The 14,524-nt window shown below is 46.0% G+C and overlaps 2 protein-coding genes and 1 long non-coding RNA gene across 3 annotated transcripts; 2 read left to right on the forward strand and 1 right to left on the reverse strand.

Annotated features, from left to right (window-relative positions):
* Positions 1–1,045: 1,045 nt before the first annotated feature.
* Positions 1,046–4,873, reverse strand: stx3a (syntaxin 3a). Its single transcript, XM_062478433.1, has 10 exons — positions 4,590–4,873; positions 3,680–3,754; positions 3,449–3,548; positions 3,177–3,251; positions 2,966–3,036; positions 2,551–2,659; positions 2,304–2,377; positions 2,050–2,184; positions 1,767–1,877; positions 1,046–1,647 (listed from the first exon to the last, which is right to left on the reverse strand). Exons 1-10 carry the CDS (start codon positions 4,617–4,619, stop codon positions 1,570–1,572), a joined length of 858 nt encoding a protein of 285 aa, XP_062334417.1. The 5' UTR covers positions 4,620–4,873; the 3' UTR covers positions 1,046–1,569.
* Positions 4,874–10,146: 5,273 nt separating this feature from the next.
* LOC134033931 (uncharacterized) lies at positions 10,147–11,965 on the forward strand. Its single transcript, XM_062478217.1, has 5 exons — positions 10,147–10,247; positions 10,588–10,893; positions 11,111–11,467; positions 11,573–11,848; positions 11,961–11,965. Exons 1-5 carry the CDS (start codon positions 10,202–10,204, stop codon positions 11,963–11,965), a joined length of 990 nt encoding a protein of 329 aa, XP_062334201.1. The 5' UTR covers positions 10,147–10,201.
* Positions 11,966–12,104: 139 nt separating this feature from the next.
* On the forward strand, positions 12,105–13,373 carry LOC134034099 (uncharacterized). Its single transcript, XR_009932193.1, has 3 exons — positions 12,105–12,195; positions 12,289–12,368; positions 12,993–13,373. It is a non-coding gene; the product is annotated as an uncharacterized LOC134034099 (long non-coding RNA).
* The last annotated feature ends 1,151 nt before the right edge of the window (positions 13,374–14,524 follow it).

Genomic DNA, 14,524 nt, shown 5'->3' on the forward strand with positions numbered 1-14,524 from the left:
CAGCGTTTACTTTATGCTCATACTTGTAGTGCTAATATTATTAGTCAAAGTATTGGCTTGTAAACCAACGCCACGGTAATGATGTAGAATCGTACACATGACGTAGAATACGACGCACAGATAACTATTTAAGAAGCTTAAAAACTTACCTTCAGAATGGAATATTCTCTAGGCCTACTCGTAAAAACATTTATGTAAAAACAACTCAAGTGAAAACAAAATAAAACTTGAGAAACAAAAGTGTTTAAACTTTCGTTTATTGGCAAGGAAGGGCCAAAGCTACAAAAGCTGTAAACTGAATTGCAGTTTTAGTTAACTGAGAACAGTTCCCCATACAAATACATTACATATACCTACAGTATTATGAAAACCTACTGCAATTGATGATTTATGACCACACAGATTATAATACTGCCTATTTAACAGATGAAGAAGTAGGCCTACCAGAGGCTACTAAGCATTTAGCACTATAGTGAGACAGACACACACTAGCAGTTGTATTCATCAAAACATATTAAATAAATACATCTATAAATAAATAAAATCAATTTCTCCAAATTTAAAAACATCATAACACAATACAATGACATACTGGGTTGCCAAGGCAATGTCATCGTCACCACAGTCTTTTAAAGGACAACAGGGCAGTTTTTTAGGGGTAATCTTTAATAAAAAATAAAGAAGCAAACCTCTTCTTCATTATCGTCTTTAGGTATCACCATAATAATTAGGTTCCTCGAACATGACAGAACACAGTGCTATCTATTTTTGACTTGTTTTTCAGAGAATGTGAGTTAACCCTTGTGTTATCTTCGGGTCATTCTGACCCATCAGTCATTGTGACCCACCGTCGTATTGCGACAAATTTACCTCATACAAAAACAAAGTGAAGCATTTTCTTTTAACTGTCGGGCTGTCTCAGACCCCCCACATTGGAATGGTTAAAAGAAAATTATTTGTATTTGTTTTTGTATTGGGTAAAATTGGGTAAACACAACGATGGTTCGTTATGAACCTTTGGGTCATGTGACCCGAAGGCAGCACGAGGGTTAAGAGACTGTCAACAGAGTCTGGGTGGAACATATCTAACAGTCTAACATAATGCACACACACTGCACAAAGTCCTATGTCAAGAACAATCACCCATAACCACACAGACACAGATAATATGCACACAGTCAAAACTGGGGTAAGTTGATGTTGATGCTGCCCATAATGAAGCCTTTCTCTCCATCCTATCACCACCTCCCTTCCTTCTACACGAGGACTGGAGGGTAAGATCAGAATGAGCAGCATGGCAGTATCTCTATATCTTCTCCCTCACACACGTATAAATGCATACAACAACACCCGACACTGCGGACCACACAGAACTCAACAGAAATACAATCCATAGAACTGATATGCCCATTCAAATCCATGGGACAGGATCTATTGTCTGATCTAGGGACAGACATTCTATGGTGGGGATAAGCAGTGTGTTTCCTTCCAGCTCAGGTTGTTTGCTTGTTTATTTGGTAGCTAGCTTGTTTATTTGTTTGTCTGTTGTTTGTTTGGACCCGAGCCGCACTATTTGAAGAAGCTGTAGACAAAGGATCCCAGGATGACAGCCAGGATCACACAGCAACACATGATCATCATTTGCTTCTGTAGGCGTGAACGAGAGAAAGGGGGATGGAAAGAGAGAAGGAAAGAGAGCATTGGGTGAGGGAGGAGTGCACAAACAAAATACAAGAACAATTTTCAGTACAACCTGCTCGACTCACTCTGCGAGCTTCCTGTTGGAACTTGGCAGCCTTCTTGGTGTCCGCCACCGCCCGCTCTACGAAGCCCACTGATTGGTCCATGTTGCTCTCAATCCTCTCAATCATTCCACCCTTTCATGGGTGGGACCATGAAAGGGGAGGTTGAGATGAAAAAGTAGGATAGAAGGAAAGATGGAAAGAAAAAGATATAGGGTACTAAATCAGTCAAAGAGTTCTACCTTACTGTTTATTTGCCCAATGAGAGGGCTAGCTGTCTGTGTTTTCTGACCAATGAGAGGACTACCTGGTTCTCAACCAGCATGGCGATGTCTACAAACATGTCGTGGAGCTCCTTAATGCTGCTCTCCAGACGGACAATGTCTTTGTGTCGCGCCTCAATCTCATTCAGGGCCTGCTTGGACATCCCAGAGTCCATGATCTACAGAAAGAGAGAAATTGAGGCAGATAAAGAGAGAGAGAGAAATAGATAAAGAGGGATCCTTACACTGCTGTCCATGAAAACCCTGTTACCATGGATACACACACACACTATCTTACCCCAGCAGTGAAGACAGCCGCGTTCCCTCCTTCCAACATCTCCTCCAACTCCTCATCGGTCGTTGTTTTTCCCGCTGTAAGGGAAGAGCAGAAAAGGGTTAACAAACATATCACCTGACTGACTTGATGGCTGACTGACTGCCTGACTGACTATTGAAGCAACAAACCATAACACCTAATTGACCAACTGACTGACCGACCGAACAAATCTAAAAGACTAAAATGCTTATTGAAGATTTTGACTCACTGATCTCCAACTGGCGAGCAATGCGCCCTTTACTCTTCTCCCTGAAGTCTACCTGTGCCTCGTTGTACTTGGTCATCACCTCCACAAACTTCCTGGACAAAATGGCATGCTGGGAAACGGAGTACGTTGCTGGTTAGACAGGTTGTTGTGGTGCAGATTCATAGAACCACAATCCCTTCCCACCTCACTGGTCTCCATCCCAGTCCTCTCACTTCGAAACACACAAGACCCCTCCACCGTAAGCATCAAACCTTAGCCTGCTGGACCCACATAAGAAGCTATTGTGCAAAGAGTGGGGGATATTTCAACCGAGGGATGAATTGAACCAATCCAGCTGTTGTCAGGAGAGGTTACCATGCATAACCCAGGTGTGGTCCTCAAACCACCTCCTCCACACCTGTGGGTGGGTGTTTACCTGGGACTTGCGTATCCGCAAGTCAGCTGACGCCCTCTCCTCCGTGTTGGTCTCCAGCTGCTTCTCGATGTCTGGCCGGACCAAAACACAGCTGTTACCATGACTACAGACATAGCTACCGGCCTCGATGATAACAAAGACCGGCACGGTCCACCATGTTTGTTGTGACTGTGCTGAGATGTAATTGAGAAGAAGGAGAGGCGAGACTTACTCTTGAGTTTGTTTCGTGCGTTGTTGGCGGATTTCTTGAGGTCATTAGTGATCGACTCCAAGTCATCTTGTGTCTCTGGTGACACAGAGAGACAGAGGAAGACAGTGAGATGGTGGTTTCAAACGGTGAACAATGAAGGAGGAAAATGCATGAAATTACTATGGGATGATGATGCATGGAAGGGAGAGAGAGAGTTTGAGATGAACAGATAAAGAGAGAGGAAGAGGAAGAGACAGAAAGACATGATGAGTGGCGGTGCGATGATTGATTACTCTGGTCTGATGTGGGAGCAGACAGGATGACAGAGTAGAGCTTCTTGGCCTCTGACACACTCTCCTCTATCTTATCAATACTGCCACGGATCTCCTCAATCTGGGGCAGACACAGGCAATGAGACAAAGACAAATTCATACACACACACATGCAAGCTCTCAGCTGCTAAACCACACACACACATCAACATACACTTTCCCGTGGTGTGTCCTTGGACACACAGAGTTTACCTGGGCAAAGAAGTCATCCATGAAGGCCTGGTTCTCCACTGGGACCTCCACATCATCACCACCCACGTCACTTTTCTGCTCACACACACACACACACACACACACACACACACACACACACACACACACACACATACAGTACACATACAAACACACAGTAAAAAAAGACATGCTTAACGTATATCACAAATGCATGGGTGCTCCAACAAAAATACATCCCTCATTTTCACACACACACACACACACACACCAACACTTATTTTAGCCTAGCTTTAGACAAAAAGGATCCAAGGATGTAGTCATCCCCACTATGATCTTGAAACTTCAGAAAGAAAGAGAAAAACTATCCTTCCATGTTCCCTCATCATCCCCTTCTGTCCTCTTCCTCCTCCCTCCCTCCCTCCCTCCTCCTCCCTCCCTTCCTCCCTAATACCCACTCATTTAACTGGCCCTTATGAATGGACATAGGTCTCATTCAGACATGCAGGACAGTCTGGTGTGAAGATGACGCGTTATCGGTGCGTGCCCACAGCCACCTGTGGCGTGATATAGCTCACTACTTCCTCACGCGTGCATTGCACGACTCTCTTCTGTTAGACTTAATGAGACACGTCAGTAATTGTCACCAATGTTGAGACAAGAAGGTGAGGTAAATACGAAATAAATACCTAATTAAAAGACCAATGTAGACTTTTGGTCACTATTGGTGAAAAATGTTACGGACATTGGTTTAAGTCCTAGTCCAGTGTCAATAAAATGCATTAATTGCCGCAAGCACTCACACTCGCATTTTTGTGGGCAGTCATAAACTCAATGAACTATCGATAATGGCGGTGACCGTTTAGTGATATCCTATTTTATGTAGTCTTTATGTTCCTCATTCAAAAATAAATTAAAACGATAAACTCACGGCCTTCAACTGTTCCAGTCGATCCTTCATCCTGAAAACGTGTGAGAATTCTCTCGAACACCAGAAACAATATTGCAATCAACGAGGACTAATAAAATGGCTACCAAACTACAAGGCAAAATTATTAGGCCTCGTTAATCCAAATGAAAACTCCAAAACAATAACGAGGGGGTCCTGTCTTTGGAAAACAGGCAACCCACAAATGTAGCTTATTCTCATCACATGTACACTTAAAATGGTCAGAATGTCTTTTCAATATGGCTGCACAGACACCAACCTGTAGTTTTATTAAGCCTATCCTCTCAGGGCGGATTAAGACAGTTGTGTACCGGACGGTAAATCTCTCTCTCTCTCTCTCTCTCTCTCTCTCTCTCTCTCTCTCTCTCTCTCTCTCTCTCTCTCTCTCTCTCTCTCTCTCTCTCTCTCTCTTCTGACCATATAGTCGCTTGTGCCACCTTGAGTAAAGGCGCACCGAAGCCCTATTGGTCGAGCTAAGAGCCCGCGATTACTGAATGGCATTACAATAAATAAACGAAACAAATACTGGAGACAGATATACATATTGCCTATTAGTTAAATTAAAGATGATATCTCTTCAAAAATATGTTTTGATTTGTTGGCGAAACAAACGTTTGCCTTATTGATGAGTAGCCTACTTGATGAGGACTACTATACTACACTGTACTCAATTGTACTCTGCTCTGATTTTCTCTGTTTTATCTTTCTCTGTTCTCCTCCCCTCTCCTTCTCTCCTCCTCGCTCCTCTCCTTTTTACTTATGTCAGAGCCTATACTTCTTTACTTTGAGTTAAAAAGTGTAGTCAGCACTTCAGCATTCTTTTTAAACATGAGTAGCCTACGAGTAGTAACTTGAATGAAGGATGTTTGTACTTTTGCCATCTCTGCCAGGGGTAAAATAGTTAGTCTCAGTGTCCACACATTGGGGTGGACAGTCAGAAACAGCTGTGCACTAAAGAATGGAGACCCCCAGACACTCCCATTATTGATGCTTTTGTTTATTTCGTTTCTCTATCACTGTTAATAGATAAAGCTTTTGTTGTAGAAAAAACATCACACTGATGTAATTATGACGATGGAGAAATGATCATGGTTTATATGATTGATATAGAACCACTTAATCACCTTTTTTACTTGTATACGCTATATTATTGAAAACCAGATGCAAAGCTGTTGATGGATTAGAATTGCCACTAAAACATGGCCAAATGTGGAAGTCCAGATACATGGGGTTTGAGTGCCAGAGAGGAAAGAATGTGTGTAGGCCTCTCCCATGAAGGACTACATAGCCCAGATATTGAGAACTACAACCGCCTGATATCAGGGGACAGATTTATGTCCTTAGACTCAGTATCCCTGTGCAGCTGGGCTGCATGGCCCCACGTGGGCCTTGGAAAGAGAAAGTAGGGGGAAAGTACGAGCAATGTAAATGTAAATTGTGTGACCATTGACCAACCAGGCGTGAAATGCATACATGCATCTGTGACCAGAGATAATGTACCAATGACAAAAGATCTCAAAATAATGTAAAGCAGATATATAGACAAATGTCCGGAGAAAAAGTCAGTCAGACTCCGGGGTCTAATCACGTTTGTTGGAATCGTTCCTCTGTGTTGGATTCTAATAAACACTTTGCATCATACTTTGCTGCCTTTTCCGTGCTGTTTTAAAAACTTGGATATTGGATGAAAACTTGGATATTGGATACAAATTTGGATTATTATACTTCGACACTTTGTACTCAAGCTAAAGAAACCTTTCACTCTCACGAAAGAAAACAAAAAAATACTAATAATAAATGTTCTGAACATTTGAGGTAGTTATACACATAGATCTATGGTTATACAGCTCAGAACCTATTGATCAAATGATTCTGATAGAGGGTTCTGATCCAGCTTACTGAACCACATTGACAATCTACTGTCCCATTATGACATAGTCACTATACTAAACGTGGAAAAATTCAGCTACACAGAGAGTAGGCAAAATAAGGGGATGATGACCATGAGCTTCAGGTGAGCCGGTACGAGCCCAGGAGACTAATGGTGGATATGGAGAGAACCTTACAGCAGCAGGCCAGAGATGACCCGGAGATGGAGGATGAGGGGCTGGAGACAGAAGAAGAGATCAGGCTGATAGACAAGAGAGGAAGACACAGCTTTGTCACCAGAATCAGCTCCACCATAAAACTGAAGATCAACACTCTGAAGAGAGTGCTGTCTAAGGTAAAGGTCTTAAGGATGTTTAAATCATAACTTTGTCTCACCACACGTTCTGCTTTTGATCTACTTGGCCTTAAAGGCTGGTATGCACTTTTCAAGTCAGGTTTCCAGTATCCAACTCCATGTATCTGTTCTACTTGTTTTTCTCATCAGAAGAGCCATTTGGCCGTTGCACCTGTGCTGAAAATTGGTCAAGAGGTCCAGCAGTGTTGCAGAGCTTTGGCCACGACTGTAAAGAGTCAGATGGCTGAGCGGTGAGGGAGTCGGGCTAGTAATCTGAAGGTTGCCAGTTCGATTCCCAGCCGCGCCAAATGACGTTGTGTCCTTGGGCAAGGCACTTCACCCTACTTGCTTCGGGGGGAATGTCCCTGTACTTACTGTAAGTCGCTCTGGATAAGAGCGTCTGCTAAATGACTAAAATGTAAATGTAAAATGTAAAGACAGATCTCACCTCACAGACAGCCGACCTCAGGGTCACAGTGAGGGGCGAACTCCAAAAGGTAAGAGAAAAATTATCATTAGACATGTGACAAGTAGTAGTATCATTGAAAGTTGATTCTAGTTAACCAATAGTTTTTTTTTTCTCTTTTATTTGCTGAAGAAACTCAGAAATCCGAAAACAGAATTATTACGAAGAACACTTCGTGTCATGATAAAATGTTGGATAAAGTCAAACGTATTTACTTTCGTTTTCTTTTTGCGGTTAGATGGCCGCTTGCAGGCTGTCCATGTGAAAGAAGAGGGAGGCCAGAAAGGCGACTGAAGGACTAGGAAGGAGGAGGCCTTCACTCTCTCCCTCCTTCACTCTCTCCCTCCTTCACTCCCTCCCTCCTTCACTCTCTCCCTCCTTCACTCTCTCCCTCCTTCACTCCCTCCCTCTTTCACTCCCTCCCTCCTTCACTCTCTCCCTCCTTCACTCTCTCCCTCCTTCACTCCCTCCCTCCTTCACTCCCTCCCTCCTTCACTCCTCCCCTTCACTCCCTCCCTCCACACTCTCCCACCTTCACTCTCCCCTCACACCCCCCCACACACCCCCACACCTTCACCTCTCCCCTCACCCCTCCTTCACCCCACCTCCTTCACACTCTCCCCTCAACCAATCCCACCCTCCACTCTCCACACCATCACTCCCTCCCTCCTTCACTCCCTCCCTCCTTCACTCTCTCCCTCCTTCACTCTCTCCCTCCTTCACTCCCTCCCTCCTTCACCCTCTCCCTCCTTCCGACACTCTTTCCCTCCCTCCTTCACCCTCTCCCTCCTTCACTCTCTCCCTCCTTCACTCTCTCCCTCCCTCCCTCCTTCACTCTCTCCCTCCCTCCTTCACTCTCTCCCTCCTTCACTCTCTCCCTCCTTCACTCTCTCCCTCCCTCCTTCACTCTCTCCCTCCTTCACTCCCTCCCTCCTTCACTCTCTCCCTCCTTCACTCTCTCCCTCCTTCGCTCTCTCCCTCCTTCGCTCTCTCCCTCCTTCACTCTCTCCCTCCTTCACTCTCTCCCTCCCTCCCTCCTTCACTCTCTCCCTCCTTCACTCTCTCCCTCCTTCACTCTCTCCCTCCTTCACTCTCTCCCTCCCTCCCTCCTTCACTCTCTCTCTCCCTCCTTCACTCTCTCCCTCCTTCACTCTCTCCCTCCCTCCTTCACTCTCTCCCTCCTTCACTCTCTCCCTCCTTCACTCTCTCCCTCCCTCCTTCACTCTCTCCCTCCTTCATTCTCTCCCTCCTTCACTCTCTCCCTCCCTCCTTCACTCTCTCCCTCCTTCACTCTCTCCCTCCTTCACTCTCTCCCTCCCTCCCTCCTTCACTCTCTCCCTCCCTCCTTCACTCTCTCCCTCCTTCACTCTCTCCCTCCTTCACTCTCTCCCTCCCTCCTTCACTCTCTCCCTCCCTCTTTCACTCTCTCCCTCCTTCACTCTCTCCCTCCCTCCTTCACTCTCTCCCTCCTTCACTCTCTCCCTCCTTCACTCTCTCCCTCCTCCTTCACTCTCTCCCTCCTTCACTCTCTCCCTCCCTCCTTCACTCTCTCCCTCCTTCACTCTCTCCCTCCTTCACTCTCTCCCTCCCTCCCTCCTTCACTCTCTCCCTCCTTCACTCTCTCCCTCCCTCCTTCACTCTCTCCCTCCCTCCTTCACTCTCTCCCTCCTTCACTCTCTCCCTCCCTCCTTCACTCTCTCCCTCCTTCACTCTCTCCCTCCCTCCCTCCTTCACTCTCTCCCTCCCTCCTTCACTCTCTCCCTCCTTCACTCTCTCCCTCCTTCACTCTCTCCCTCCTTCACTCTCTCCCTCCCTCCTTCACTCTCTCCCTCCCTCCTTCACTCTCTCCCTCCTTCACTCTCTCCCTCCCTCCTTCACTCTCTCCCTCCCTCCCTCCTTCACTCTCTCCCTCCTTCACTCTCTCCCTCCCTCCTTCACTCTCTCCCTCCCTCCTTCACTCTCTCCCTCCTTCCTTCACTCTCTCCCTCCCTCCTTCACTCTCTCCCTCCCTCCTTCACTCTCTCCCTCCCTCCTTCACTCTCTCCCTCCCTCCTTCACCCTCTCCCTCCTTCCGACACTCTTTCCCTCCCTCCTTCACCCTCTCCCTCCTTCCTTCACTCTCTCCCTCCCTCCTTCACTCTCTCCCTCCTTCACTCTCTCCCTCCCTCCTTCACCCTCTCCCTCCTTCCTTCACTCTCTCCCTCCTTCCTTCACTCTCTCCCTCCCTCCTTCACCCTCTCCCTCCCTCCTTCACCCTCTCCCTCCTTCCTTCACTCTCTCCCTCCTTCCTTCACCCTCTCCCTCCCTCCTTCACCCTCTCCCTCCTTGAACAAGCGCTTCATAACAGCTCTGTATACCTGCCATTGCCTAGGGAAGACCGACGAGAGAGAGGTGAAGGAAGCCAAGAAAAAGTGGAAGGCAGTGATGAAGAGAGTGAGAAAGGAGGACAAGAAGAGACAGTTCTAGGCCAGTGCGCTTTCTGGACTGCCCCAGCTGGAAAAATAAACCTTATTTTAAAATAAACATTACTATCTTACACACTGCATTGTGTTTCTTGAATTAAACGTTTAGAGTTTCCTAAGCTTGATTTCTCAGCTGTACATTTGACACTGACAGTAGCACCCATCTCCCACACTGTGCAGAGGATCCAGTTTTGCCTCCACCAGCCTGGTTAAGGCTAGAGGGGGGAGTAGCCTTTTGACGACTCTGTCTGTCTGTCTGCCTGCCTGTCTTTCTGCCTCTGTCTGTCTGTCTGTCTGTCAGGATTGGAACAACTGGAAATGCCCAACTGAGTCACTCACAAAGATGTGGTCATTTAAAAAAGAGAACAAGATCATGAGATGCCCAGAATGAAACTAAAAAGTTGACGTTAAGACTAAACCCTCAGTGTGACATACTCGAAAAATGAAGATTGTGATAACCAGTTTGATAGTTCTTCACTTAATTGCAGGTGAGTGATTTAGTTACAGATGTGTTTCTGTGCTGTGGTTTGAACCTGCTGGATTCTTTGATGTTTGTACGGAACAGACTCCCATCTTGCACAGTCATGATGTGCAGTTCATAGTTAGTTTGCCTTGGTTCGAGTCACTATAAACTACAAACATAATCAGGTGAAAATACAAGACAAATATCTTTGTTTATTGTTAATCACTAGATTGTTTCTCAATGTAGCAATGTAAACGATACCTATAATGAATCTTTGGTTGTTTGTTTTTCTTCCTGGCTCTTTTCAGTTTGAACCTAGGTTAAAGCTCTACTTAGTAACTCTTTTTCCTTGCCTTTTTTTCCAGGTGAGGTTAAGGCCACACAGGATTACAGCATCATAGTGATGGAAGGGTCCAACATCACCCTGAACACAAGCGTGACTAATCCATACAAAAAATCGATCTCATGGCTGTATGACGCAACATTTATTGCCACAATCAGAAATGGCACGCCTTATCTGGCTGAAAAAAACAGGTTTCATGGGAGAATAACACCACACAAACATGATGGGTCCATCACCATTGTGAATATGAAGACCAATGACTCTGGGGTCTTCTCTCTCCATATCTTACCTCATGGCTCTAACAGATATTACAACATAACAGTCCATGGTGAGTTTAATACAGCCTCTTTTCTCTCTCTCTCTGTCTCTGTCTCTGTCTCTCTCAACCTTACCATCCTCATTATCTGATAGTAGGTTTAACATGGCCTTTGTATAAACAGTCTTAAGCGTCCCTGGTTCGGTGTCTTAATATATATATATTTTTTACAGTATAAATAGTACTACAAATAATATTGCTAACTTCTCTCTTTCATGCTTCTATTCAGGTAAGAACTCACATGACGACTTTGAAAAGAGGAGGGTAAAGGTGGGTGAGGCCACCACTCTGGACACTTACTTGGATACTGACCTGTGTAATGAGACACAGTGTCAGGATTATGATCTTCAGTGGACGTACAGTCGCGATCCCGTTAAACAAAAGTTTACTAGGATTGCACACTGGCAAAACAACATCAGCAAAACGGACTACAACAATCGCTTCAAAGATACACTGCAGATGGACCTGCGCAATGGCTCTCTGACTTTAAGAAACATCACAACTAATCACAGTGGATATTACCATCTGGAGAAGTTAAAGGCCAGGCAGCCAGAAAACAACAGTCTCTATGAAGTCATTGTTTATGGTGAGTGTGGAATCACTGGTCTGTTCAGTATGAGTCTGGTGACTGAAAATCCTTATTTCAACAGTTTTTAGTAACCAACTGTCCTCGTTCTTTGATGTCTCTCAGATGAAGTGTCTCGGCCATCCATCCACTCCTTCCTGAGTCTGTCTGCTGACACAGACACCTGTTCTGTGGAGTGTTCTGTGGAGAACGGGAGAGATGTGACCCTGTCCTGGTACAGAGGAGAGGAGAGACTCAACCAGACCAGAAGTCCTGATCTCTCCAGGGTCCTGTCTCTCCCTCTGGAGATAAAGAACCAGGATGGAGACTCCTACAGCTGTGTGGCTGAAAACCCTGTCAGCAACAAGACGGCCAACCTCAACAAGACAGAGCTGTGTCCAGGTCAGTCTGTTGTTCTGTTGTTTGCCTTTCGCCTGTCTCTGGGTTACAAACACATTTCTATTGTTATTTTATTGGCACAAATGAAAAGGCACATAGTCTCATTTGGACCCAGAATAATAATTCACTTAACAAATCATTTGGACTGTTAAAGTTGAGTACAGTAGTCAGGCCAATGAGTATTATCATACATGTACAAAATGCAGTGTATGTATCATGAAGTTACTGTAACTATTTTTTCTTAGATCCTCCCTATAATGCGTGGGTGAGGGTTGGCGTGCCGGTTGGCGTTGCTGTGATAGGTTCCTCTGTGATCTGTGTAATCTACTATCTTTTGTACAAAAGGCAGGGTAAGTAAACGTGTGTATGATTGTCTTCGGAAACTTGATGGCCTAAACTCAGCCATGGATTTCTATTTATATAAAGTATGTTTGTGAACACAGCCGCACGGAGAAACAACCTGGGAGGATCTGAACTGAACTCTCAGGGTCAACAGAGTCATCCTGAAACAAACCCTTCATTGGTGAAGCACAGCAACAGTTTTTTTGTTTACACTGCAAGAAGATGGAACAGGGGAGAAGGAGACAAAGAGAGGAAGAGGGAGAAGGAGAAGGAGAAGGAGAGGGGGAGGAGGAGGGGGAGGAGAAGGAGAAGGAGAAGGAGAGGGGGAGGAGAAGGAGAAGGAGAAGGAGAGGGGGAGGAGGAGGGGGAGGAGAAGGAGAAGGAGAAGGAGAGGGGGAGGAGGAGGGGGAGGAGAAGGAGAAGGAGAAGGAGAGGGGGAGGAGGAGGGGGAGGAGAAGGAGAAGGAGAAGGAGAGGGGGAGGAGAAGGAGAAGGAGAAGGAGAAGGAGAGGGGGAGGAGGAGGGGGAGGGGGAGGAGAAGGAGAAGGAGAAGGAGAGGGGGAGGAGGAGGGGGAGGAGGAGGGAGAAGGAGAAGGAGAAGAAGGGAGAGAAAGAATAGGAATGGAAAGCATGGAGGAAGGAAAGGTAGAGAATAAAAGTGGTTGGGGCGAGAGGTGGAAGGTGCTAGAAAGATACATAGAGACAGAGAAGAGGAGGGAGAGAAGGAGGAAACGAGAAAGAGTGAAGAATAGAAACATAGTTGATGATGTGTCTCCCTACTGACCTGTGTCTCTTCTCTCTGGTAGGGACCCTGCTATGGCATCACCAATGACATCAGAACTGACAACACTGACTACAGGGAATCAGAAACATAGAACACAGACTAGAGGCCATTTTGATATTTATATTTTGATATGATATTTATATTAATATTTTGTTAACATATCAACAATAACACAAAAGGGTCATTGCACGGTGGGTGCAAACATTTTTCTATGAACAGGTGCATTCAATTGTACCGTTTACTTGTATCCATTGTGTTTCTTTAATAACGAGTTTCGAGTTTCCTAGGTTGATTTTTGAGTTGTTCTTTTGAAACTGACAGTACATCTCTCACACAGCGGAGAGATTCCTATTTATTCCCAGTGTTTTCGTTGCTCTCTTGTGTCTGTGTTTGATTTTAATAAACATGTGATGGTTATTGGAATGTGTGTGTGTTTTACTGTAAGTACATTGTACAACAGTCTGGTGGTGCAGAGTGCTTGACCCCCACCTAGTGGTAAGCAGCTTGTACTACTGTGCTGGGTGAGAAATGCTGGGAGGTCTGCAATATTTCACAACAGGAGATTAGTTGTGTGGTTCCTGTTTCTAACAAGTCCAGCTCACTAACTTTGTCAGTCTCTCTTTCTCCCTCTCCTCCTCACTCTCTTTCTCCCTCTCCTCCTCTCTCTCTTTCTCCCTCTCCTCTCTCTCTTTCTCCCTCTCCTCCTCACTCTCTTTCTCCCTCTCCTCCTCTCTCTCTTTCTCCCTCTCCTCCTCTCTTTATTTCTCCCTCTCCTCCTCACTCTCTTTCTCCCTCTCCTCCTCTCTCTCTTTCTCCCTCTACTCCTCTCTCTCTTTCTCCCTCTCCTCCTCACTCTCTTTCTCCCTCTCCTCCTCCTCTCTCTCTTTCTCTCTCTCCTCCTCTCTCTCTTTCTCCCTCTTCGCTCTCTTCCTGTCAGTGGCCAAGGAGCTCCTCCAGTCAGAGCTAAGGGGGCGGAGCCACCCCATCATATACGACTACATCAAAGAGTATAGAAACACTATAATATAATAATATAATAGTAGTAACACAATATAAGTTATTTGACTACATGGACCGCTGTGATCTCTTCCTCTGCTTCCTCCTCGGGCTCTCTGTCACGGCCCATCAGGGCCTCCTAGGTCTGGGGTCAAGGTTCATGGTTGAGGAAAAGTTCAAGAGCTTCAGTAGGTCAAGGGGGGTTGAGAGGACAGTAGGGTACATTATGGAGGTCCTGGGACAGGAGCCGTACCCCCAGACCGCCCTGACTCTCCTCCGCGGTCTGGCTGAGCTGAGAGAGCCCTCGCTGGGCATGGAGGTGAGACGGTACCTGGGGGTCCCCTCCAGGTGGGGGTTCATCCTGGAGCCGGACCAGAGTTTGGAGCTAGAGCATCTGCTGATGCTGGGAAAACAGGGCGAGGAGGGAGAGGAGGAGGATGGGGAATATGAGGAGCGGGAGGAGTAGAAGGAGTAGGAGGAGGTGCAGGAGGGAGAGAGATTGAACAAAGAGGTGGGAAGGAGAGGGTAGAAGAAGGATGGACAGAAGGAAGCTAGAGC

This window comes from Osmerus eperlanus, chromosome 14 (genome assembly GCF_963692335.1).
Source record: "Osmerus eperlanus chromosome 14, fOsmEpe2.1, whole genome shotgun sequence".
Lineage (NCBI taxonomy): Eukaryota > Metazoa > Chordata > Actinopteri > Osmeriformes > Osmeridae > Osmerus > Osmerus eperlanus.